The sequence below is a fragment of the Plectropomus leopardus genome, chromosome 9 (assembly GCF_026936395.1).
Source record: "Plectropomus leopardus strain MGB_pleo_1.0 chromosome 9, ASM2693639v1, whole genome shotgun sequence".
In the NCBI taxonomy this organism is placed as follows: domain Eukaryota; kingdom Metazoa; phylum Chordata; class Actinopteri; order Perciformes; family Serranidae; genus Plectropomus; species Plectropomus leopardus.
The window spans coordinates 36,629,096-36,656,110 of NC_142184.1; the positions used below are offsets into that span (position 1 = coordinate 36,629,096).

At 40.5% G+C, this 27,015-nt stretch overlaps 1 protein-coding gene across 1 annotated transcript; it reads right to left on the reverse strand.

The window, feature by feature from the left end:
* Positions 1–5,102: 5,102 nt before the first annotated feature.
* On the reverse strand, positions 5,103–26,889 carry stk35 (serine/threonine kinase 35). Its single transcript, XM_042491736.2, has 3 exons — positions 26,107–26,889; positions 22,152–22,967; positions 5,103–9,183 (listed from the first exon to the last, which is right to left on the reverse strand). The coding sequence occupies exons 1-2, from the start codon at positions 26,651–26,653 to the stop codon at positions 22,225–22,227; spliced, it is 1,290 nt and encodes a 429-aa protein (XP_042347670.1). The 5' UTR covers positions 26,654–26,889; the 3' UTR covers positions 5,103–9,183; positions 22,152–22,224.
* Between the last annotated feature and the right edge of the window lie 126 nt (positions 26,890–27,015).

Here is a 27,015-nt window from a genome sequence, read left to right on the forward strand (position 1 = left end):
ATGTGATGTGAGTGTTTAAAAATAGAAAGAAATATTACCACCTGATAGCTGTAGGTTGTTGTTGTTTGGGGGGCGAGTCAAAAAGGGGAACCTGTCTGGTGTTTTTTGGGCTGATAAAACAAACCCTGTGGGATAATCCATAGAGGATCCAGGGGATTAGTGTCCACTGTGGGAAACATTTGGTGCTTGTGCCTACACAAACAGTGACAGGACATAGATGCTGTTAAACAAACTAATATTCATTTTGTTATGTGGCACAGTAACAATCCATCACTAAGACCACTGAAAACTGTGGTCACTACCAGTACAGCCACATTTCAGCCACATGTAGTCTGAACGTCTACATTATGTTCCGCTGTAGGTTTGTATCTACATAGCATTTGAGATCCAGGGAAAGGACATTTTTAAAACAACCTGGAATAGTTTGTACACTATAATTCCAAAACAAGTCAAATAACCTTTTACTTGCCTAGAGTTAAGTAATTAGCTTTTTAACGACAACAGCGCATGTAGATGCAGCAGCCTGTAGCTCCTCAAATCCTTACTACTTTTTTGCTATATTTTTCTATTCTTTTTCTACACCATGGCCCCTTCTGCTGAAACACGACTTTTCTACATTAGAGAAGCATTTATCAGTACCGGGAAAAGTTGTGTGGGTTTTGGACTGAACATAGCAGACCACAGGAGGATTCCCACCGATGGCATGTGCCAAGCGGCAGTTTAGACCAGAGGGAAGAAACAAAACCAGGGGCACCGGACAGGGGGAGGGTAGGAGGGCCAGCATCAGGGCAAGGCTGATCCGGCTTGGACGGGGGGGCTTCTCCTCTGCCGGGCCATCTTCTGGCTCATGTCTGGTCACAGGAAAATAAAGTGGATGAGATGCGATTGAGGCTCACTCAGCAACAGGAGATCAGAGACTGCTCTATGCACATCTTCACAGAGACATGGTTAACCCCTAACATCCTAGATCAAACTGTTGCACTGGATGGGCAGACCTTTGGACACAAGACTCGGATGCATATTCAAAAAATGCACTGCAGGAATTGAATGATGCCACCAGCAGCAACATGCCCAAGGAACTGGATGGAATTTTCACAGTAGCTGCTGATTTTAATCAACAAGGACAAAAGTTATTTCGTTTTTTAAACTTGGTTTAAAAATGACCAATAAATCTACCTTCTACTTTAAGGTTAGAAGGTATCATTTTTCTCTCTGTGCTTCCAGTAAAGAGATACCAGCAATACACTGGTGCTGAACCCAATCAGATGGCAAAATCAATATCAGTTTAGTTTCTCTGTTTCCTGTACAGACACAGGCCTGATGCATGTTTAACCAAACTTAAGTGGAGACTGGAAAGGGAGGGCAAAGCTGAAATGAGAAAATATGCCCTCTTATAGAAAAAACAAAGCAACGGTTCTTGCATAAAAAGTTAAACTTTTGTTGTGCTTTGGTCTTTTGTTCACACGACAATGGCCTTCTGGGGGCCTGGAAACGCAAACTTCTGAAACCCGGTTCCAGAGTGTAATTTTTTGAAACCCCACCCCCTCTGTCGCCATGTAAACTGGTAATGCGCAGATCCTGTGAGAACAATGACGTCAAAGCCACACAAGCACATTACGTTTCAGCCAAACAGTGAGAGAAGAAGGACAACGATAACAACAATGGCGGACTACTAAGCTTTGTTTGTGCTGCTGACTCTACTGAACTTATTAACGCTGTCAGATCTCTGTGTGCGTTTCTTCTTGTTTGTTTATACTCATCGCTCTGTAGATGAACGTCCTTATGCGCAGGTGCATGGTCTTCTTTTATCGTGTGTCATTACGATGATACACCGCCAACTACTGGCCTGTTAAGCATGCTACAGTGCTCTCGGTTGTTTTTGCGGATAGGTGTACACGAAGATCATTTTCACAATGTTATCATATGAACATTTTAAAAACACAAAAAAAAGACTTTTTCCATTTGTAGTAGGGCTGTTCTCATCTAAACGTGGCCTAAAATGCTTGAAACTTGGCTGTAATACTAATCACTCTGGAACATACTAGCATCCCCAATTTTCATAAAGCATGGAAAGTATCAAACTGATATAAAGATGTTTATGATCTTGTAATATTTATATTATTTATAATTTGGGAACCCATTGACTTACAATCCAGCACATTGGTGGACCTAAAACATTCTGATGTACCAAATCTGGGGTCAGAGGAGAGAGCTCTCTTGAATTGTGCACAGAATAACATCACAGTCACCCAGTTATTCTCTGTGACAATGTGTGTTTTAAAGTGTGAGCTGGATATCTTCATTCATTATGAAACTGGTTGTACGGCTAAGGTTAGCGCAGGTTACCATGGTTACGCTGAAAACACACAAAGCAGCAGAAAAGTGCGTCTCACAATAATTACACTATTCTGTGGTCAGGAGGCGTGTTCACGTACTTCAGGCAGGAAGAAATTCGTTGTAACATCAGTCAGCCTGTCACAGGAGTCACAGGACAGTGTACTGACTGGCTGCAGGTATTCTCTGCCTGTAATTTGCTGCTAAACATTCCCCAACTTACAGATTTCCCTTTGCTGCAGAATCAAACTGCCACCACAGCTTTTCATAGACTTTACATGGCAGCTAGCCCAAGGTCACACTTTGCTGCTGCTTGGAATGTTTTCAGTGTTTTGCATTTTCAACAAACACAAAAGCTCTCAGGAAGAGACATGGTAATTACAGCTCAGCGTGTCTGAAAAGATACAAAGCCTACTACTGTTTATTCATTCCAAAGTGAACAATAGAGCATTTATTGAGTTTGTAGTGCACATTAAGTATTTCTGCACTACTGGAAAGCCGAACAGCAGAGTGACACTGGGGTGAATGAGGTCTACAAGCTACTAATAGAAGTCAACAGCTGATGGCAGCTTCCAGCTGCCAAACATTTGCAGTCTCACAACCCATTTTTTGCAGTGTGCTCTACTGACCTGTGTTGGGGTCATAACAATAACCATGAAAAGGTGAGCTGAAAAGGTGATGAGTAGCTGGTTCCATATAGCTGTGTTTCTATGGAAGTTTCTACTGACCAAATGCTGCTCCTTGTGGCATGTCACTTTGTTGTCATTGGGAGAATGAAATTGAGAAAGGAGAAGTCTTATTTAGCAAGATAAAATGCCTTGACACTGTTGCATCACCTCACATCATGAACACACCACAAAGACACTTTGAGTGGTCAGAAGAATAGAAAAGCGCTATACAAATGCAGTCCATTTACCATATACTACAACCAGCAGCCAAGCCACACGTATATTGTGCACCTGCGTGAAAGCAATGACACAGTAAAAGCACATTTCAATGTATTTCATAAATAAATACATATAACATACCTGTCTAGCAGGAAGAGGGAACATTCAGCATTGCCATCTGTTGACTGACAAAGGTAGATTTGTATGTTATCACTTACCCTTGTAGCTTTCTGTTTTGTTCTACCAGAAGTTCTTTTCTTTTTCTCTTTACTGATCCTGTCCCAGTGTGACCACAACATACACTCAACAAAAATATAAGACCTCTTTTATGTACTCAAAATATATTTATCTCAAATTTTGGTTACAAATGTTATCAAATCTGTACTAGTGAGCCCTGCTCCTTTTCAAAGACCTGACACCTAACAGGTGTGAATGGGGATGGTCACAATAAAAGAATACTCTAAAATTCATCTGGAAAAAACATTTATTAGGATTTGCCAAGACTAGCACTATAGAAATGAATTTTTTTGGTCACAGAAACTCCAAAGAGTCAGCCAGAATCTGCTGTGACACCATTCTCGTAAAGTGAGACATATCTCCTTCACATAGAGCTGAACAGGTTGTTGATTCAGTGCTGTGGAGTGTTGGCACACCCTTTTGAGAGGCTGTGTGGAGTTCTGGATATTGGCAGATCTTTGCAACATTGGGCCATGTATTACCATGCTGCATTATGAGCTCATGGCGACAGCTGTGCATTTAAACTGCAATCAATACAATGAACCTGTGTTTGTGGTCCATAGCTTATGCCAGCACATACCGTAACCCCCCCCCCCACTACGATGGGACATTCCGTTCACAATGCTAGTATTAGCAAACAGCTCCTCTGCACTATACTATATACACCTGCCATCTCCCGTATATGTATACACTGTAAGGCATCCCGCTGTGAGGAGAAAACTTCTCCAAAGTGCCAGATGCTGAATCAGCTGAATAATAGTCTACAAGGGCCAACTAGTGCCATCGGTGCAGGACATGCCACAAAAAACTAGAGTGAAAGACGTTCACCAACAGCCCGACACTGACCGATGGCCAACTGTCAGCTTGGTGTGTCAGGACCCTTCTAGTGAACGTACTACTACGTAACTTTGTGAGGGAAAATGTAAACAAAGGCTTTTTTTGTCTGCATGCTAAAATCATTTTGTCTGAACTTGCAGTAATTCTGATCCAGGGATGGGTATTAAGAATAACTACATAGAAATAGCCACTTGCGACTTGCTGATGTCCTATTTACTTATGTAGGCCATAGAGAGTGCTCCAGGAATGAGTCATAAAACCTAAAAATAATCTTGTGTTTTAGCACTTTTTTAAAAAATGTGTTTTTGGTTAGAGGTCTGAAATAAGGTCTGTGGCTAACACAAGCTCAAGAGACTTTAACATTTGTTCTACAACATAAAATACACCAGTATATAGCGCACTGTGAACTTTGAACGCCAACATTAGCATTTTACCTCTGGCGGTTACATTTAGGCTTCAAAAATCCTGAAAGTGGTGTTCACTTCTGAAGATTATCTTGCTGAACAACACATGTAAGTATCATAAATGTTTGTTTACCACAGAGTTTATTATCTGCATTAATCTAAAATCCAATGGAAAAATCCCAATGGTGACTTCTACATCAGCCTACAGAAAAATTCATACCAGTGGCACTCTATAGAGGCATCAGTATTAAACTGATGTAGACTACAGAGATAGGGTGATAAAATTTACATAATTTAATTAAAAAGCAAAATTGTGAGCTTTTTTGATTAAAACACATACAGCACACACACACACACACACACACACACACACACACACGTATATATTTAATCCAGACATTCATAGTTTTGATCATTTATTCCAAGAAAAGTTGTCAAACATATTTACAGCAAAAAAACACGATGCTTTATCAAACATCTAATGGCTCCTGTCAGCGTCATTAACAAAAAGCAGTTCTTATTTAATACAACAAACATTTCTGTAACTGGAAATATGCACTAAAAGAGAAAAGTTCAAGATATTACACACAACTGTTTGAGAACGGTGTGGCTCTGTAACGGTGTTTACAGTGAGGCAGTGAAAGATTTTGCATAGTGTAAAGTGTTTTCAAGTGGAATCATCACTAGTCTGAAAAGAGCTAAATGAAACGGCTTGTACAGAATATACAGTGACAGAGGGGAAGTGGACAGTTTAAGTAGTGATGATGCAGCTGTAAAGATCCTCCGTTAGTCTATTAACACAGCAAAGTCTTTCAGCTATGTTCGCTTTAATGTATACTGAATACTGCAGAGCAGCTCAGAGATTCAGCATCTCTGAGTAAGTAACAGTTTTTCAAAGTGCTACACCCATCCTTTAGCAAAAGTGAGGAATGAAAGTTTCATCCTGACATTGAACATCTTCATGTTTTAACAACAGCATTCAACAACTACAGCAACCATGAGTGTCAACTGCATTAGCAGTGATTGAAAATACCATGATTTTTGTAGTGAGGCCTACACCTTGCAACAATTTTTTTTTTTAAATCAAATTAAACATTCAAAAGGATGCCCTTTCGTCTATATTCACACCCAAATCATCATACATAAAAAAAGTTTTTGGGGTTGTGTATTTAGTCAATGAAAATGGGTTTAAATATATATATATATATATATATATATATATATATACATAGCAATGTATGTTAGCCCAATACACTGCATCTCACAAAATGTTAAGATTCACAGTTGTATTATACTGTGACTAAGGCCATGTTTCAATGAGACCGGCTGTACTAAACATGGAAAAGTCTTCCCCTTGTGTTTAAAAAAAAAATCTGCATTCATATGATGACACTATGAGAACAATCCTTGTGTACAGTTACTTCTGTCACTGTTTGTGTGAACGATTAAATGCAAAACCAGTATTGCCTTTAAAGAGACTGAGAGTAAGGTTTGTGCCATTATCCCCATTTATTGAATTTATTGCATCATGACCACAAGGACATCCAAAAGACAGATTTCCTGCAGATAGTTTGGGGAGCCAGTGGTAGGTTAAAATGGATCTGCTCCGAGTGTGGCCATTCACAACAGCTAGAACACTTAGAGCTACACGTAAGACATGATTGTTGGTGAAGATTCTCAGTCTTTCAACTTGTGGTAATTTTAAGTGCTATATCGTAGGTGACTGAACACAGGTAAGTTTCTTGAGGATGTTTTGCCTCTCATCCCAGCAGCTTGTTCAGTTCTTAATTCTTAAATTTGGAACTGAAGAAGTCTTTCTGATGAGAGGTGAAACATCTTCAAGAAACTCAAGAATGTCCAGTCTCCTATGATATAGCTCTTAGAATTAGAACATAGTGGTATTGTCTGTCACCAACAAATTTGTTTGGAACACACTAAGGCCTTCAGGCAAAGACACTGTCCGGCACATATAGCCATCGCCTTATGGGAGCTGCAGTTGTTGAATGCAAACATACATAACTTTAGTCTGGACTATCTCTGTAATATGGCATTAAGACAGAAGTCAACAGAGTTGCAAATGAAAGTCATTCTAAAGGGAAAATCAAAGTGTTACTTCTTGCTAAGCAAAATACCACACAGAGGAGTCAGTCAGTGGTTGGTTCAAGATTGGAGAGTTTGAGTCTGAGGTAAAAATCCATCCCAATCAAGCAATGTTCTACTTTTATCAGAAACTAAGAAAATGCTAAGAGGCTGTCAAGGTAGATAGGATGTTTCAAAGTGCTGAGAATGAGGTAGGACCACACTACAAAATGCCTTAAAATCTACTACTACTGCTGAGTCACTCAACTGAACCCAATGCTACACAGAGCTATGGAACCAGAGGGAGGTTCTGCTCTTTTCTCTGGTCTGTGTTGGAGTATGAAGGCTAGCAGAGCTTTCAAGGTCTTGAGGATGCAAACCCTTTAAAGCCCTCTGTCGGGCTCAACACGGTATACCTTAACAACCTGGACAAATTGGTTTGATTTCTTTCAAAAACATGGTGAGAAGGCAATGAACAGCTTAACAAGACATGGCTTAAAAAATAGCAAGAATAAGTTAAAAAAAGAACAAACAAGAAAATTATCCCCCAAAAGTGCTGCTGTTACATAGTTTTAAATATAAAAATACAGGAATTATAAATGTCGTTTTCTGGAGATTTGTCCCTACTTTTTTAAAGTATATTTTTCTGTATATTTTTCTTTTTTACCAACTAATTTTGAGGTAATTCTCTGGTCAACTTTTCCTGAAATTCATGGGATATTTCTTGCTAGTTTGGTCATTGCCATTTTTCCTCATGTTATTTCCAAAGAAATCAAACCAAACCAACCAACCAGTTTGTTCAGATTTCAAAGGGTTAACCATTATGAGTTTTAATGCTGTGTGTTTGAACTTTTGCATTTTGTTCTTTACATTTTCCTGGAAATCCTAGTTGCTTCAAGTACCATCTTACCTGTGGATCAGTAATGTGTCTCAACGTTTTTGTTAAACCCCAGGGTGCACATGTATATCAGTTGTCATAAATCACAGCACAAACTAGCCACAATTTTTCACAACACAGAGAGATTGCGTGAATGTGTTTTACACAGCATAACGTGAGACTGCAAAGAGTTTGAAGCACTTCAGTACAGAGAGGAAAGAAGGAAGAAAGGGACAGTGAGGACGCGTATCCCATGGCTGCTTTGGGGGATTATTTCCAGATGGCAAATCTTCAAATTTCCTGTGAGTCTCAAAATCAGAGACTCATGAAAGATTCAGCCACAGATTACTCAATACTGCTCAGGTACCAGGCTGTTCCCAGAGATCGACCCATTAAGCCATATTCATATCACACCAATCAGAACCCTTTAAACTCAGATAGCATACAGATCGATGCTCAGAATCTCTTGATGATCCCAAGTTAGCCATTGACTTTTTATCTTGAACTGTATTCAAAGTGGTCTCTAAATTTAAGGAGTCCTAAAATGCCACACTCACCCTCAATGTAAAAAAACATTCAGTACAAAATTAAAAAAAAAAAAAACAGCTGTCAGCCCACCAAATGATCATGATTGTTTCTTGGTCATACGTTAATTTAGTAAATATGCTCATACTAAGCTCTGATACACAGATATACAATTAGTCCAAAAGTTGCTCTTTGGATTCAACAGGAACAAATGTCTACATAAAACCAATGTCAATTCCCTGCTGGATACTGTTTGGTTACAATAGCACAGTATTGTATGAGCTGATATAGGCCTGCTACTTCTACGGTGTGAATTCTGTACATCACCTTGAAAAGAACGGAGAAAACATATTCACATTTGTTCTGCCTCCGGAGTGTGGCACAGATCTGCGAAATATCCATGTAAATCTTCTTTACATGAGCATACATGTGACACTGCTTCCACATCTTTGATGATGGTATCTTCATTTGAAGTTTTTCTAAATTTCAGCATCATTTTATTTTATTTTAGGATCCAATCGCACTTAGTGTGAATCATCTTTAAGGCACGAGGTTGTACAAGGCAGCGTAACAAAGAGCTGGTAGAGTCACCTGTTGTTCATTCACGCACTATCATCAGTAAAATGATGCTCTGACATTACCTGTGCCACAGCCAAGTACATTACAAATGTTGAGGAAGAGCAGGCCTACTCTGGGGCTGTTGGGAACAAAAATCTACAAATATGAAACAACATATGTCACATATGTTATCACGTCCAGTCAGCTCACACACTGACGTCCTCCACCAGATCACGTCCCCAGCTCCATGGTGACAGTGAGTGGAACTGGATGGTGCTGGAAATACACTGTTGTGTTCTGGTTTGCATACTGTTCCTGTCCAAGAGTTTTGGAATCATTAGCCAGTCCATCACTTCCCGCTCAAATCATGATTGTGGATTCTTCACAGTACTCTCTATCTCATTTCCTTTGTCCATCTCCGTCCACGTCCATGTAGTAAACAAAGCTGCAGAGACACAAAGTATAAGCAGGTCAGCATGAAACAGCAAGAAAACAAAAACAACTGCAAATGAGGCTTTAACTCTAGAGCTTTCATCATCATTCCTGTAAGTTAGAATAACACTGTATGAGGGCCTTCTATGGCCCCGTATAATAACACCCAATCATCCCAGACATCATGTGTGGAAGCTAATGATTCTGCACTAGTTACCATAGTTGGAAAAAAAGGGGATAAAGGTAAGGCTGTTTGCTGCCTTCATTAATTCACTCTACAACAGCTGAGAATAACACATTGATGTGTGACAGGAGCAACTGCAGAGAGGCGAGTGTATGCAAATGAACTGTTAAGTTTCACTGCGCCTGACATTTTACTGCTCCGTCTGTGCCCAGAGTACACTCTGTAGTCGGAGATTGTTGGACCATGAATAACTGAACAGTATTACAAATAGTGCTACTATGAACAGTCCAGCTCCAAATTATAAAGTCAATAGTAATACATATAATATATTATATTAGCACAATATCGGCACATCATTGGTATCAGCAGATATTGGCATTAAAATGAAATATCGTAATCTGCCAACATGCTGATTTCTGCCGATATGACAAACCAATACATACATTTTTTTATTGACAAAGTGAACATGTACAAAACATCAACCCTAAGTTGAGGTATTTTTCTTATTTTGCACAATAAATTAATATTACATGCACTGAAAAGCATTGTATTTTATGTCTCCATCTGCTGGCGAGCCATCACAATGAGTATACATAATATAATGTTAATTCCAATAGAGAAGAGATTTGATAATTACATAAATTGGGTGGGCAAAAAGTGTATACATCAGTATATCGGTATCAGTTATTGGCAGAATGAGTTATTATTTATTGGCATATCGGATATTGACATAAAATCCAATATCATGCATTTCTAAAGCACACCTCCTTCCTACGCATTAAGGTGGTGTTAGCAGCGGAGCACCAGGCAGATAATAGTAAGCAGCCCAAAAAGACAAAGAGGATATTGACAGATATCATGTCATATCCAAGGCAGACCCCTGAACTGAATCAAGTCAAAATGTTATTGTTGCAGACATTATGAAATCCACAAATATCGTAATCGTATTTACTTATTTATTTATTCATTTTTTATCTCTCTTCCTTATCCATATCCTTCTAATGTCCTGTTCTTAACATAATTTTCATGGTTTATTTTATTTGTTCATCTGTCTCTTATTCATCTGTTTTTATCTTCCTCTCTTTGTTTTGTCCCCACTGATGTGATGTTGTCTTCTTATAGTATTTCTTAGATTATTTTTATTGACTTTTATTGTTGGATGCTCTAAAACTTTATTCATTTAGTACTTTAACTGCCTTTTGGGATCTGTCTGTTTTATCACTTTCACTTGCTTTATTCTTGTTGCTCTTTTGTGTTTGCATTTTGTTCTGGTATTTCTGTTTGACTTTTCTAGACCTTTCTCTGTTTGGCATGTTTGTTGTATTTTATCATTCTCTGAGTTCCTGCCTTTGCTTTGTCTGTTCAAGCACTTTGTAAACATCTGCTTTTATATGTGATATTTAAATAAAGTTATTGTTTCTATTATTGTCCAGTGAATCAATATCATATTGAATTTTAATGAAAATAGTGACTGACACCTGTAGCTGATGATAATGGGGTGACTGGTTACTGCTTCTCCATCTACCTGCAGCTAAATGACACCCTGACACCTGTGTGTATTTTCTGCCTGTAGATATGTCAGCGTTTAGCTGAGTGCTGTGCTCAAATAATAGCCCAGCAACTGGCGTGCCACAGCTAACAGGGGTTTGTTCCTCTCCTCATAGGTTGCATAACCTCACAGCACATGGTATGAACACAAGTGGGTCAGCTTAGCAGGAAGTATGCATGTTGGAGATGCTGAATAAGGGATGATGTGCTTATGTCACTGCTAAGGTTGAGCACTTCTAATCCCACACATGTGTACAGTAAAAATACAGTACACTGTTCCTAATGTGGTGTTATTGGAAAGAAAGCGTGCTCTAAAAAATGAAAAAGTCATTCAGATATGATGACACAAAATTCTTCTTCATTTTGAGTTGAGAACTTCTAGGTTCCCTCTCAGATCACTCCAACATCCATGCAGAGCTGTCAGGACATAAAGCATCCTGACGAGCTAAAAGCCCGGCACTATCGATCTGTGTCCTGGTCCGGGGGTTGACTGAGGACACCGCTCACTCATTTAATCTCCTTTGTTTATCTCCGAGCTCTGGACACGCAAGAAAGTCCAGTCATCTCTGACATGAGACATGTTTTTCTTTCATTTGTCATCATACTCTGACAAAATTCTTCTTTAAAATCAGTGTTGTTGTAAAGAGCAGCTGATGAGTTGATGGTGCCCTGAGGTGTCTGTCTCAGCTCGCTGACGTGGCTCTAATGCCTCAGCATTCAGCACTTGTTTTTACAAGAGCAGCTGTGAGGGAATGTTGTACCTGTGTGAACTCTCTGAACGCACATTTTACAAGCATGCCTCCCATACTTGACGATACACTACGGTGGAACCATACTTAAATCTGGATGGATACGTATTAGGCATGGGCTGTATCTTTTTTTTTTCCAATACCTTCAAATCTTCCTGACATTGTACGGGGTATATGGCATATTATTTGGCATATACATTGTTGGAAAGCAAAAAACATGGAAATGACCTGAAAAAGGCTTGAAAAGCACTGACAACTGACAACATATTTTTTTTATATAATATCAATATAACATAAGGAAGGGAGGAAGGAATTCACATTAATTTTCTCACAGTACAAAGCACAAGAAAAGTGTTGACGAGCCACTCACTGTAGAATGATGCCACTGCACTCCTCTGACAGCAGAGCTTCACAGTGCTTTTATGCAAGATGATGTTTTAGAAAATCCTCTCTATGAGTCTCAACCACAGACAGGGAGCTGAAGAAGCATACCACGCTGCTTAAGCAACTGCATAGGGCTCCATTTGGAGGGAATAGTGAGAGGGTGATGGAGCTAAATGCAGATAACACCCACCACAAATGCATGTGTGTCAGCGAGGTCATATGACTATGCAGTGAATGCTGGTTGTAAGGACACTAGATAGAAAGGGCAGACAGTGGTTTTTGCTCCTGGGCCTGGAAGGGCAAGATGGTGTGATGTGTGACACCTACTGACATGTCTTGTGGCCTAAACTTACCCGTAGCTGTCTGAGATGGGTCGCCAGGGTTGTAATTAACATAAATGGCATTCTTTTGCCTTTATAATTCATAATATCAGCGAATAATGCACTAAAGCAGTCAGGTTTATAGCCTATAGGCTATGATGACGCAGCAGCCTGTAGCTCCTTGCTACATTTTTGCTATATTTTTCTATTTTTTAACACCATGGCCCCTTCTGCTGAAGCATAACTTTTCTACAATCGAGAAGCTCTTATCAATATCAGGAAAAGTTGTGTGAGGTTTGGACTGAATGCAGCAGACAGTGAGAGGATCCCCACATATGGCATGCGCAGAAAAGCTAGTTAAAGCTAGCTAAAAACCGAAAGCGCCAGAGAGGGAGGAGAGTCGGCATCAGGGCGAGGCTGAGCCGACTTGGACCGAGAGCTGTTCCTCTACCAAACCTTCTTCTGGCTAATGTCCAGTCAAAGGAGAATAAAGTAAACAAGATTTGATTGAGGCTCACTCAGCAAAAGAAAATCAGAGACTGCTCTGCGCACATCTTCACAGAGACATGGTTAACCCCGAACATCCCAGATCAAGCTGTTGCACTGGATGGACTGCCCTTGTTGGTAGCCATAAGGACACAAGACTGATGGAAATTCAAAAAATGCACTGCAGGAATTGAATGATGCCATCAGCAGCAACATGGTCAAGAAGCCGGATGAAGACGTCCCTGGTGTGGACAGCCTGTACCTTAGACTGATGTATGTCACTGCTCAGGCAGCTGTTTGACTAACCTCAAATCGCCCCCTCAAGGATCCACATTTTTCTTCCAGAGACACATATAGTCTGGCCAGCTGTTCATTACATTCTCAATGCATTAAGGTCCCAGTGTGCTTTAAACTAACCAGTCCATATGTCTTGCTGTCTAAAGACAGCATGTAAAGGGGGAATAGTGGTGCACATAATTCTGACAGTATAAGGCATTTGTGGTCTTGTCAAAAGTGTCTGGATTTTGCTGGCCCACAGCAGTCATAAGCTGATCATCAGCCAGATTTTGATTAACATCCCACTGAGCAAAAGATACTTTACTTTGTGTGGTCATGAATACTGTAAAATCATGAAACTCTGCTGCTTTTTGGTTTCACACAGGACACAAACAGCAGTCTCCTTGTTGAAAGTCCCTCTTTATTTTACCCATCCACCACCACTCCCAACTTCCCTACATGGACTCTCTTGCTCATTATACTTTGTGTTTACACCAGAACAAATAAATCCTTATTGTCTTTGCACTGGCATTGTTTTTATGTTGCCACAATGAAATTTTAACACATTTTGTGCCCACCACAAAGTAATGGGCTGTTAGTCCTGAGTTCCTCTCCACTTCATACATTTTATGAGACTGGGCTTTTTTGTTGTTGTTGTTGTATTTAGAACAATCAGACAGTCCAGTCAGTCAGCAATCTGTGCTCTGACTGCTGCTGAATGCTAAACACTTTAAACCTTACATAAACAATAAAAAAAAACTTCTGGTCAAACTGCCTCTTAAGAAAGCATATCGTTTTTCTGCTTATTACTCTGTTGGAGTTATTACTGCTTCATAAATTAGCAAGACGAGGAAACACGGCGGATGTCATAGCCGCAGGTCCTGGACAAACTTAGACCTGCTGCCTCCTCAGCCACAATGCCCGCTATTTGTTGTTGCATAACCCAAAAGCAGACTACCTCGTAAAAAACCAGTAGAGACCGGTATCTTTGGGGAAGTGGCGTGGGCTGGTTTCTTGAAAGCACAGGACACTGTGGCAGCTCTCGATGTTAACCAGCTGGAGAGGGAGTGTTGCCGTTTTAAGAGAGGTGGTTTTGTGGTTGTGTGGCACGCAAAACAACACACTGCACTTGGCTGGCATTCACAAAAAACGTTTCATTACATAAGTTTAGGTGCGTGCCTCCAAGTTCCTCTTCGTGCAAAGAAGCACTCCAAGCAGATCTAGAGTTGGACAGAGTACCATATGATGATCACCTTTAATAAGCAGTGGAGTGGACAAAACCAATAATGACATTTCAAGGCTTGGGATGACAATCAGAACTTTCTAATTAAACAGAGTTTGCAATAAAAGAGAAGTGTAACTCTGTCATGAACAGTTATCCAGAGTAGGTCCACGTTGTTTTTTTTCACTGTTCGTTTGTTCCACCTTCTGCATAATTTGGCTAATTCTGCCATCTTGAAGTTCTCATTTTGTCACAGGGCAGAGCGCACAGTCAAAAACAACAGTGACAAAGCAAATTCAAAGATTTTAACAAAATATCAGAGGGAGGAGACCACTCCCTGCTTTCCACAACAGATGATGACTCTGTCTCTTTTCATTTATTATTTACAGGTCAAAATGAACCCTGTCAGCACTTGTAGAACCCTTCAAACAATATGAACTGTTAACACAACAGTCGAACCACAGCACTGAGGAGAATCCATTACAAAGCCAAAATATTACCACGTACAACACCTGCAGTCAGTTCAGATGCTGTGCTACAGTAGACGGTGCGCAGACTGTGAGGAGATTATCACGGTGTGAAGGGTTTAGAGCCTATTAGATCCAACACAGCCACCATGAATGGGGACAGCCGAGTGGAAAATACATGTGGATCCGTGTTATTGCAGAGCACTTTGGGATGACAGGCAGTCCTGCACTTTAAAAGGTGCATCATGAATTGTAAGATTTTTACACACAAATACTTAAAAATAAAGATAGGTCAGATAACTTTCGTCTTTATCTCCAATTCAACTTTTGAATATGAACACGAACACAAACTGGCGCTCCACCTGGATCATTTGTGTAAGAACTCAGTTCTCTGAACCCTGAGGGCCCCTAGGAAATATTTACAAGCTTTTCTGCCACTGAATGCTCACTTTTACAAGCATGTTGCATAAGAACACCAATGCGCTCATCACACCCACCCCCGAAATCTCATAAAAGGTAGCCTCCCTCTGGCATTTCTCAGTCCCTCCGTAATACCCCCCACTGACAGAGCCAAAACAGAACATAGCATACCCTGCCTTCAAACTGCTGTCCAAACCACTTCATTTCCTTTCAGAAAGCATGATCATCATTCTCTCAGACCCTACTGGCTTTGTTTAAAATGTGAGTTGCTTTCAGATAAGTTGGAAGATACATGCAAGAGAAAATCCTCAACCCTGCTTGAAGGCATCAGTATGTTTTTTACAGTATGTGGAAGCATGAGGACAACACCCTGGAAATGCCTGAACTTGTAAAAAGCCTGTTCATGCTGTCAGTGAAGTCAAAAAGGATTCCCAGAGTAACGCCTGTAAATAGCTGGCAGGCACTGAGAGGACAAAATGTTCCAGACGCAAGCCTCTATAAGCCGTGAACCCAGAGCAGCACTCTCATTGTCCAGCAGAGGAGGAGAGGGAGGAAGGGAGGATGGAGAGAGAAATGGCCAGGGGGATGTCCCTCTGAACAGACATACACATGGATTTGATATGGTGCTGAAAATACACATTTTAGAGGGATTTCCCAATCCTAATCCATGTCATGAAATATTCAGCATTTGCCCAAACACTGTTTCAAATGATTTTTATATATATTGTTACATAACACACCACAACATCTTCTCTATAGTCTCTTATTTTAAATACAAATCACTGAGCATAACGGCCTTACAGAATTAAATCACTATTTCAGCATTTTATTTCCTTGTGTGTGTGCGCCTTTTTTTATCAATCTGTGTCCCCTCTCTAAACTCAGATGTTTTTGCAGGTCTGTGAACGCAGCGCAGTTGGAACTCATCTTGAGTTCTTTTTCGCCTAAGTAGCAGGTTGAGGAGTCTGAGTTGCGGAATGGATATTTGAACAATCAATGCGGTGAGATGATGTGTGACAAGAGCTGCTGCAGAGAGGCGAGGGTATGCAAACTTTTGGACCAAGCACAATGAACTGTAAAGTTTCACTGCACCTAACGTTTTACTGCTCCGTCTCTGCCAAGAGTACGCTCCGTAGTCAGAGATTGTAAGGCCATAATTAACTGAACTGTATTACAAATAGTGCACCTATAAAAAGTCCAGCTCCAAGATGTTTTGATCGTGGCGGGCTGCCACAAATACATGAATGTGTGGGAAACCCTGCAGTTATCACCCCCAAAATCAAATATTAGCCAGGCTGTATAAACATAAAAAAAGGGAGCACGATAATATCGGCAAGTCATCGGCAGGTATTGGCTTTCAAATGAAACATCTGAATAGACCAACATGCCGATTTCTGTCGATATCACAAAACTGATTTTTTTTTTTTTTTTAATTGACAAAGTGAACATGTACAAAACATCAACTTTAAGTTGAATTATTTTTCTTATTTTGCATAATGAATGAATATCACATACATTGAAAAGCATTGTTTTCATGTCTCCATTTGCTGGTGGGCCATCACAAGAGTATGCATAACATAATGTTAATTCCACTACAGAAGACACTTGCTGATCGCTATATTAGATGGGGAAAATGTGGATATCAGTTATTGGCCAAATTAGTTGTTTTCATTGGCACACTGGATATTAGCAAAAAATTCAATATCGAGCATCCTGAGATATTAAGTGAAAAACAACTTTTATCATCATTATCACTATTTTTGCTCTGCTATAGCCCTTGAGTCAAATAATTCTGTTAACAATAAACCATGAGAAACTTTTTCAAAGGCAATTTTGATCATGAAAGCCATTTATAAAATAAAGTGACAATGATTAGGTTGTTGAAACATCTGTAGTGTTGAGGAATGGTGACTTCTCTTTATGTTCTATCAATATTAATGTAATAATTGCTTTGGGTACTAAAATGGTCTGACTGAGCCAACCAGCTACAGACATCACTTTGAGACCTGCTGATGAGCATTTGTCATTCTTTTTAGGCTTTTTGTTGATGAAATTTTGAATTAATTTGGAGCAAAAAATTGTTGGTGCCTTAATCAATAGTAAAAATCATCAAACTGTATATTATCTATCCCCAAACTGACAGGACCAAATCCCATAGATTCCCAAAAAAGACAATATGAGTGCCATATATCATCCCATCAGCCTAGAGATTGTGTGCGTGTTAAATCCCATCAGTGATGTGAGTATCGTCACTGTGCTATCATCAGCTGCCCCCTTAGTTAACCTGTTCCTGACATAAATACACAACTGCCCGCCCCCCTCCCTCTGTGTTTACAGCCACTAATCCCTCCCTCCAACAGATGACACTTCCAATTGAACCAGTGCAGCATTGTGGGCCTGTTGCATAACACACCAGCCGCAGGAGAACGAGGCCAATCTGCAGCAGCGGACTTGCACGCAACAACCTTCGGAGACTGTCCTGCTGACAGCTGGGAGCTGAGAGGGGTTACATGACAGGGCGAGGGGGTGGGGTCTCCGGGCAGCGGCTTATAATAAGGGGTTAAGAATGATCGTAGGATTGGAGGACTAATTGTCGAACAAACGCCGAGCTTAGTCCTGGTCAATGGAGGGTTCAAGTTCAAATAAACAGACGGACGGTTCGGGTCACTGAGCATGCATTCAGCAGCTGATTGATGTGCAACAAGGAGTTTCCGCTCTAATTAGCAAACCGAAATAATCAACTTCTTACAGGGGCACTTTTCCTACACTGTCACTAAAGTTATTTCCTGCTGAGTAGGCATGTTTGTTTTGGGGGGGGGTGGGGTTTATGGCAATTCTAATCTGACATCCAAAATGATGAGCTAGTGAATTTAGGACATAACTGAAGACACAATATGTAACATTTCCGCCTTAAAATGTCTATGTTGTGTATCTTAATTTGAGTTGTATACCTACATTATCCAAAATGTTTCTAACATTGTCCAAATCCATAAAAACCAGTCATTTTATTCAATAAACAGAGCTTTCCATTCTATCACCTGTCAGTGGCATCAAATCCTCTTTAACCCCTCCAGTTGTTCTAATTTCAATGGAAACACGGGAAACACCAGATGACATGTCAATGTATATCATACAGTGTCACAGAATTTTACTCAAACGTAAATAATTGCATGCCATTTTGCAACACACAAATTCAGTGAAGGACTAATTTATTGATATGATATTTCAATACTGATCCGGCAACTACAATGTGCTACTGTGACAAATGGCTCATGCCAGAGAACAAGCTAATGTGTATGACTAATGCATGACTTTGGTGTTTTAAAGGATTAGTTTGGATTCATTTAAGTCACACAATAAAACAAACAAAGTAATTGAGGTAAAATAACAGTTTTTGCAGTCTGTTGGCTTTGAAGGAAGCATAGATAAAAGCTTCAGTTCCCAAACAGAAAGAGTTGTCTGATGGCAAGGTAAAGCAGTGAAAGTACATGATTAAACGTAGTGTGAATAAAACATTCATCCGTGGCTGTGCTTTCAGTCACGTCACATAGACTATTATCACAAATGGTGATTTTTTAAAGAGATATAAACATGTTTCTTTATGGTTGTTTAACAACAAAGACAGCAGCTCCCATAATCCCACATTACTTCATTACTTACCTTTTACCCTTCATTTATCAGAGAATATTTTCAGTATGTAAGGTTTCTTACACATTTATTTTATTGTGGAGGCCCACCACGATTAAAACTTCTGCTGCCACGCATTGATTTTATACTGTTCAGTTATGCATTGCGCCAGTCTCTGAGTGCAGAGCATATTCTGGGCACACACAGAGCAGCTGAACGTCAGGCACAGTCAAAATAAAACCTAACCATTGACTGCTCTTGGTCTAAAAGTTTGCATTCATCCTGCTGTAGCTGCTCCTCCCATCCATCGATCTGATCAATGCTGAACAGATCGATTGATTAATTTTCCACACCATGACCCAAAGTCTTCAAACTGCCATGAGGACAAAAACAAAAATGTCTGTTCAGCCAAAAGAAGTTAATGGGAGTAAATATCATGCTAACAGATGTGTTAGTCATTGCTATTTCCTTCACTCTGGAAAAAAAGATGCAGCAGCAACATTGAGAGGTCATCTCTCACAATCCACAGCTGTATGAATGAAGAGGCTTCACGCAACTGGACATGTGGAAACTCATTCCAAACATCTAATCAGTGGTTAGAGACAAATAACTGCATTGCCTTCCTTGCAAAGCCAACGAGGAAACATGCAAGTCAATAACTGAGCAAGCAGCAAGTAGGGATGCACTCATCAAAAGTGACTCGTCAGGATATTTTCTGATGGGAAAGCCTGAGCCAGACTGTATTAGTGACTTATGTAACAGTCAGGATATTGATAGAAACAGATGTCAGCATTCATTGTTTTCATGAGATGTCATTCACAGGCGTGAACCAGTAAAACTTCATGTATGCCAAAGATCCTTCACTATTAATGCATCTCTGTCTCAGCTCATGGCTTCCTGTTTGACTCTCTCTCTCTCTCTCTCTCACACACACACACTCTCACACACTCTCACACACTCTCACACACTCTCACACACACTCACACACACTCACACACACACACCCTTACTGTTAGTATTTCATTTAAAGCCAGGCTGTTTGCCCTCAAGCCCAGGTTGTACTCTGCTTCGATGCCAATAAAAAATCGTCCTCCCTACTGCTCACATAGCTTTGCTCCTACACCGCCCTCTCCATCCCTCGAGGTCATTAACACACCTCCTGGTAGCTACCTTTAACTTTTACTGCGACAACAACAACTTGTGCACCCTATCAACGTCAGTCATCTTGTTAACTTAATCTATAGCTCAATTTTGTACTGATGTCAGAGCAGTAGGTCCGTTCACTCTTTTTAATCCTGTTTCCTCACCGCTGACGTAGGAAGCTTTGGCAGAAATCAGGAGCAGCAGTCAAGCTTAGGAACTATATTTAAAGTGAAGGGACTAGGCTAGCACGTCTTGTGGTGAGGATACTTAAGGACAAAGGATAGTTCTAGTTTATAACAACTTAAGTTTTATTCGTCAGTTTTGTCCGTCATTCCCATTAGTAATAATAACGCTATACTAAGTTCACTGATGAATACTTGATGCGCCAGAGTGTTCCATAAGCACGGACAAACGGCTGGACATTAAAACCTTCCCAGACCACAACTTTCCCATTGTTTCAAGTTACTTCACAGCCACTCTTTGGATATTGGTTAATTATAACCTGTACCTTTCAAATGGACCAATGATTTTTGCCATCAAATGTTCGTATCTTATGTTAAACATGCTGAGTTAAAGTCAGCAGTAGTTTAGTTCTCTGTCCACCACAGCCAGTTCCTGAACATCCTGTCAGTCAAAGAGACACTTTGTCCATCCATCTTTATATCCAGTCAATGGTTGTAACATCCATGACAGTTTACAAACTGCTACAGTGTCAGTTTTACCTCCAAATACCCGCTGGACTTTTCTGTAGTGATGTTGTCATGTTCCCACATCTCAACAGTTGCTTTTGTTGAACAAACACAGTCATCGTGATTACTAGAAATGTTGAACAAAATTACAAAACTTTGATGCAGATTCTGCTTGGGCGGTATCACAGTATTACAGTATGCCAGGGTATTAAGAAATCCTGAAGGTATGTTTTTCAAGCCACCAGAGCTCAGTCCCCGGTCTCTACGGGTAAAACAGGCAGCTGATCTGACAGACACAGCGGCACCCAAAGGTTGAGGGAGAAGTTACTGTAAACAGCCAGTGGCCAGCAGACAGAGACAGACTGTGGGGAATAACAGCATGCTTTTGACATCTAACTTGGAGAATGGTGATTGGTGGAACAGTGGACTTACTAACTAGATACTAGCAAGAGTAACAAGACAATGTAGGTGAGTTTTATTTTGTTTCTGTTGAGTTTGAATGAAGTGTGTTTTATGATGAGCTAACAACGCAAGTAAGCCTTCCATAACTGAGAGAAAGTAGAATTCAAAAGGTGTACAGTTGTATTTCTCTGTTTAATAAGGAAAATAGGTGTGAGAATATTACTTTTCTTAACATTTTGTAGATTTCTATTGTGTATTAGTCTGAAGAGCTGAAAGTAAGTCGCGCTTTAACTATATACCCCGATGAAATTTCAGGAAGGTATGAAAGCATGAAATATTGCATACCACCCAAGCCTAATGCAGATTGTAAAAAAATATTGTAATTATGCTTTCCTTGAACAATGGAAATATATAGTTATAAAATATCAGGCACTATCCAGTTCCAGTTTGACCTCTTAGAACTCATGCTAGATGTTACTGGGTCTGTGTCATGATAAAAGGAATAAAAGAGGCCGAACACTCATGCTTTGCCTAGTTGTAATCCTGAAATTTCTCACTTGAACTGTGCTAAAGTCAGTCGGCCTACTGAAATAAACAAAAGATATCTTCTTTCGTCATTGTAGCAGAGAAGAGCAGTAAAAGGACATTTCTGAAGCACACACCAACATGTAGTAAACCAAAGCAAACAGTGACTTGACCACCAGTGGCTGTTCAATGAGGGATGCTCCAGCCGGTGACCGGGACATGAGAGGCTAATGGTGTCAGCTGAAAGGAAGATTACCTGATTTCAGCCCTGGGTCAAAACCGGTCAGTGCTCCCTTTAAGCCAGTGGTGGTGAGTCCTGTGTCACAGAGGAGCCTGCAGGTTTTAAGTCTCTCTAATCAGTTCAGCAGCTCATTTTGGTGACTGCTCCTCCTCTCTGGTTAAATCAGTGAAATTAACAGTTGTGTGGTTTGGTTGGGTTAAAAATCTGCAGCTTCTTAAGTTGCACACAACTGATTTAAAGATAGCATTCCTAAAAGATAGGAAGACAGTAAATGAATTATAAAGAAAGTGGAGCTTACCTGGGAAGGAAAGGGGTCCCTCCTTTGACTGGTTAGGGTAAAAAAAGGGGAGGTTTTGGGAACTAGGGGGCTGTCACGCAGCACACGTGACTTGGTCCATCCGCACCTCCAGCTGGAAGGCATCTGGTCGGTCCTGAGGGTTGACTGCAAGCATATCCTGGAGGAGTTTTTTCACCCCCTCAGACATGGAGCTCCTGGCCTTCTGAGGGATGTGGAGAACCATCTTGGGGTTCTCCAACAGAGCCTCCCCGACAGGTACAATCTCTGTGCCCTGCCGTATATAGGTGCCCAGCAGTTCACGCTTGGACTCTGCATCAATGAAAGTGATCCTCTCAATCATCGCCCAGATGATGATGCCCAGGGCAAAGATGTCAGCTTTGGCTGTGTAGTGGCCCTCCCACACCTCAGGGGCCATGTAGAAGTCCGAGCCACAAGCTGATGACAACCAGAACTTGTTAATGTTGATGATGTTGTTCTGGTTGCTGCCTCTGCCGCCCGCTCCCGCTGCAGGGTGTTCTTCCATGTTTTTGGAGTTCATGCCTGCACAAACTTTACTGAGGCCAAAGTCAGCCACTTTGAGAACAGGTGAGCCAGATTTCTGGGAGATGAGAATGTTGTCTGGCTTCAGATCACGATGGACGATGTTGTTCTTGTGTAAAAAAGCGACTGCACTCGTCAACTGGCGCATAAAGCTCCTGTTGGTGTGGGGGTCAGGTCGGCGGGACAAGATGTACTGATTGAGGTCCCCACCCTCGCAAAACTCCATGACAAACCAGAGGTAGCACGGCTCGGCTGGGTGACCCAGGATGCGCTCCCCTGCAGCGTGCAGATTGAAAATGGACAGATTTGACCAGATTAGTGAGATAACAGCAGTTAAACTGTAACATTTAGTCTGTTCATTAAAGCTAAGAGCAGTGGTGCTTCATAACAGGACCAAAACAAGTGTAAAAACACTCACTCTACACTCCAAGCCCAACGTATGATACACAAGTCAAGTACAGTGCTCCTGTCATTACCATTTCACCACAAAATCTGACATGCTAATTCATTTCTGACTGATGGTCCCCCATAATTTTCTGCAGTTAAAGGTTCTTGGTAAGTTGGTAAGAAATCATCCCGAGGAAACAACCATGTTCAGTGGTTTGTGATTGCATGCAACAGACAGTAGTGTGATCTGTACCACTTCAAAGAGTGCTGCATTTTAGGTTTCAAACCTTAAACCTTTGCAGACTAGTCTGAAACGCTCACAAGCCTTGTTGTTCTCAGCTAACTCTCCCGCAGCATCTAAGGTTCAGCCGAGGTGGTGAACCACTTGGATCCCGATACATCTACTCTTATGATCTATTTGCTGTGAGGCAGGACCAGCATTGGTTTGTTGTTTTGTATGATTTTATTTCTATTTTAGCTGTTATTTGTTTGCTTGTTTATTGTTTTTAATGTCTTTGTTCATGCTCGGCATCATTAAATATGAGGGTCTCCCTCAATTAATTTCTGGAGTCTTAAACGATAGTTTGACTGAATTTAGTGAGCAGATGACAATTCAAACATAAGCACATTAGTTAAATCTATGACTTTTGCTGTGAAATAGCACTTCTTCAACTTTTGCCCTGGAAATGGCTAAGCTCTGGTAGGATTGTAAATAATGCACACTAAAGTTAGACCAAAACTGGATTTTGAGCAAAATGATGAGATCAGTTAATAAAATTGACAGATATTCATTCCATTAAATAAACACACAGTTTTATATGGATACTGGGACATGGTAAAATATTCATATTATATCAATCTTGTTATATGAGACTAGATATCTTATTTTTTGTAATTAGTAATATCCTAAGTGTTGTCTTTTCCTGATTTTAAAGGCTGCATTACAATAAAGGGGTCTCATTTTGCTCACTTACCAGACTGTTCTGTTATTTACCTTTACCCACTTAGTCATTATATCCACAGTATTGATGATTATTAGTCAAAAAATCTCATTGTGTAAATATCTTTTGAAAGTATCAATATACAATTGTACAATATCATTGCAATATCAATATTGAGATATTTGGTCAAAAGTATTGTGATATTTGATATTCTCTGCATATCGCCTATCACAAATGAATCGCTTAACATTGAGTGTAATGATATGTACATGAACAGTCTGTTTATGAGGCCTATTCTGGTTATGATCATATTCAGGATATGGTGTTTACCTGATCCCAGAGAGCTCAAGTTATTCATACTCCCCCTATACATCCCAGTTTCTTTCAGAGAGCTCAAACGAGCATATTCAGGTTTCTCATAAACAAAATATGGTGTTAACATGCTCAGACACATGAACTGGATACTTGAAAAACCAGATCATAAACTGTTTTTTCATGTCCATGTAAACGGACTTGTAAATTTTTAAGTAACAAAGATATGCAGCCAGCAGGAGTCCTAACTGAATAAAAACAAACTTGACAGTTAGCTTTTAAAAAAAAAAAAAAGAAAGAAAAGAAAAGTTTTTAAAATGACCTCAAACATATTTTTACTCTACTGACATTTATTGTTGCTTGTCGGCCAACATGCCGCTCTTAGCATACCGTATCAATCAGGCTCTATCAGACACTGGTTATCTTACATAGCATTTCTACATGTCTACTGTTTCAGATTTATCATATAAAATCATATTATACAACTCAAAATTGACAGCAAAACTGGCTTTCAAATACTGCACTGCTCCCCCACACTGAGCTGCCCTGACCATCACTCTGTGAGCTGTTGACTACTTGGCTTTACACTTTACAAACTAGGGTAAGTGGACCGAGACAAAAGACAAGAGGACATTTAGATTAAAAAACAAGCCCTTTGTGTTGTTATCCAAGTCCTACAAACATTCTGTTGGTTTGATGGCTGCAAAAAGATGTCATCTCCAGATTAATATTTCATTTCAAGAGCCAGAATGGTCACACTTACATAACAGCCAGGCTAGTAAAAGAAAAGAAGCAAATACTTTAAACTGATTCAGTTGCAATTCTCATTTTTTAACAGCACAGGTCAGCCTTGGTATTGCATTGCTAAATTTCAATTTGATAAAGATATATTCACCAGCTGCAATCTTCTTTTCCTATTAGCCTTGCTGAGCAATAACAAAGGAAGTGATAACTAGGTCAAACTGGAATCATGACAACAATGATACACAGAGAAAAGAATAAAAAATGTAGCTGTCAGAAGATAAAGCTGCAGTATTTCATAATAATATCCCACATCACACTGTAAAATCATTATTTAGTGTCTTAAATTTCTTTCAACAAGCAATGGGTTAACATGCTGCCAAGTAGTACACTGTGTTCTCTTGTGAGCTGAGGGAAACACAGTGTACTCTCTGTGCCTTCTATAGGTAACATATAGCAACATCACTGAGAGAGAGGGCTGCAGGAGGAATTTAGGTTACTTTTAACTGAAAAAAGCCCTTTAAAGCCAATAAACCTCAATATCATAAAAAGAATTTATAGATAATTTAGATAATTTCCCACATTTGTTTGTACAGCTGTAATTACATGTCATTCAAACTAAACCATTTATGTAAACAATCTTCATATGAAAAAAGTGACTGAAATAACTGTATTAAGCAATTTTTAATCATTCTGTGGCATGCATCTGAGTGTCCATTAAAGCAAAACTATTTTTGGTGACACTTACTGTCAGTAACTACAGACCATCAGTGCATGTTTACATAAGCTGAAGAGACATTTAACCAATGTGTAGCTGAACACTTTCAGCTTTTTTAATACAAGAGCTCCTGAAAACTGGATTTAACTGGCAAAATCATTGCCACCTTATTAACTGCTTCAGTGGGCTATAATCATTCAGACATGCAATTTGATGTTGGAGCTTTCTTATATGTATATTTTCTTTCGTTATTAGTAGTATTGGTGTAACTGTACTGCTAGCAGCTAAGGAATAAACATGGCAGTGTTCTCTGTACCTTTCAGTGATGTTTCCACCAGGCGCAGGTACTGTTTGGACCTCTTGTTTCCATGGCTCATCTTCTGGGCCAGGCCCTTTCTCTGCAGGACACACTCCTCTAGCTGGACCACATTCTGGTGTCGGTTCTCCAGGCTCGTCAGGGCCCAGAACTCGGCCAGAGCCAGCTCGACGTTTTCGGGGGCGTCGCATTGGAGCCTCTTCACCGCTACCCTGGCCCCTGTTTTCCGGGCTATAGCTTCATACACCACCCCGTAGCTTCCCCGGCCAACCTCCCGCAGCAGGCTGTACCGTGGAGTCACCGCTACGGCGGGCTCCAGCCGGTCATTCCGGAGGAAGCCAATGGAGAAGCAGTCGTCGTCCTCTTCCTCGTCCATGGGCTCCGCGCGGTTGTTGTCCTCCACCGTGAGGGAGCGGAGGACTTTCCCCACATCCCGCTTCATCTTGACGGCCACGCTCCGCCTGCAGCCCCGCACACCGCCGCTTACCTGTCTCCTTTTCTTCCCGTCGCAAATATCCATAACTTCTTTTTTGTTGAAAGTAAGCATGAAGGGAGGATGGTTTTATCGTTCATTACTTTAACTCTAAACTAAGAAAGTTTGACGTCCTTCCGTCTGCCTGCTCGATGTTCGCGGAGGTTAAACGCCAGCCTGTCAACGATGTGGACCTCTTTTGCTGTTTAAAATGAGAAAGCTAGCGAAATGCTACCGCTGTGCAGCTGTACGGACTATTTTCCCTTCACAAACAAAATGTTCCAGCTCCAGAGTACACATAGAGAACAGAGGGCGGGCTGTTTTCTGCAGCCGCGCGCCGATTGGCGGAAAGAGGAAAGAGCTCGCGGAGATCCCGCTATGGTCAAAGGGGAGGAGCGCGCTAAAGCTTTGTTTTTATTTTCAAATGGGGCATTAAT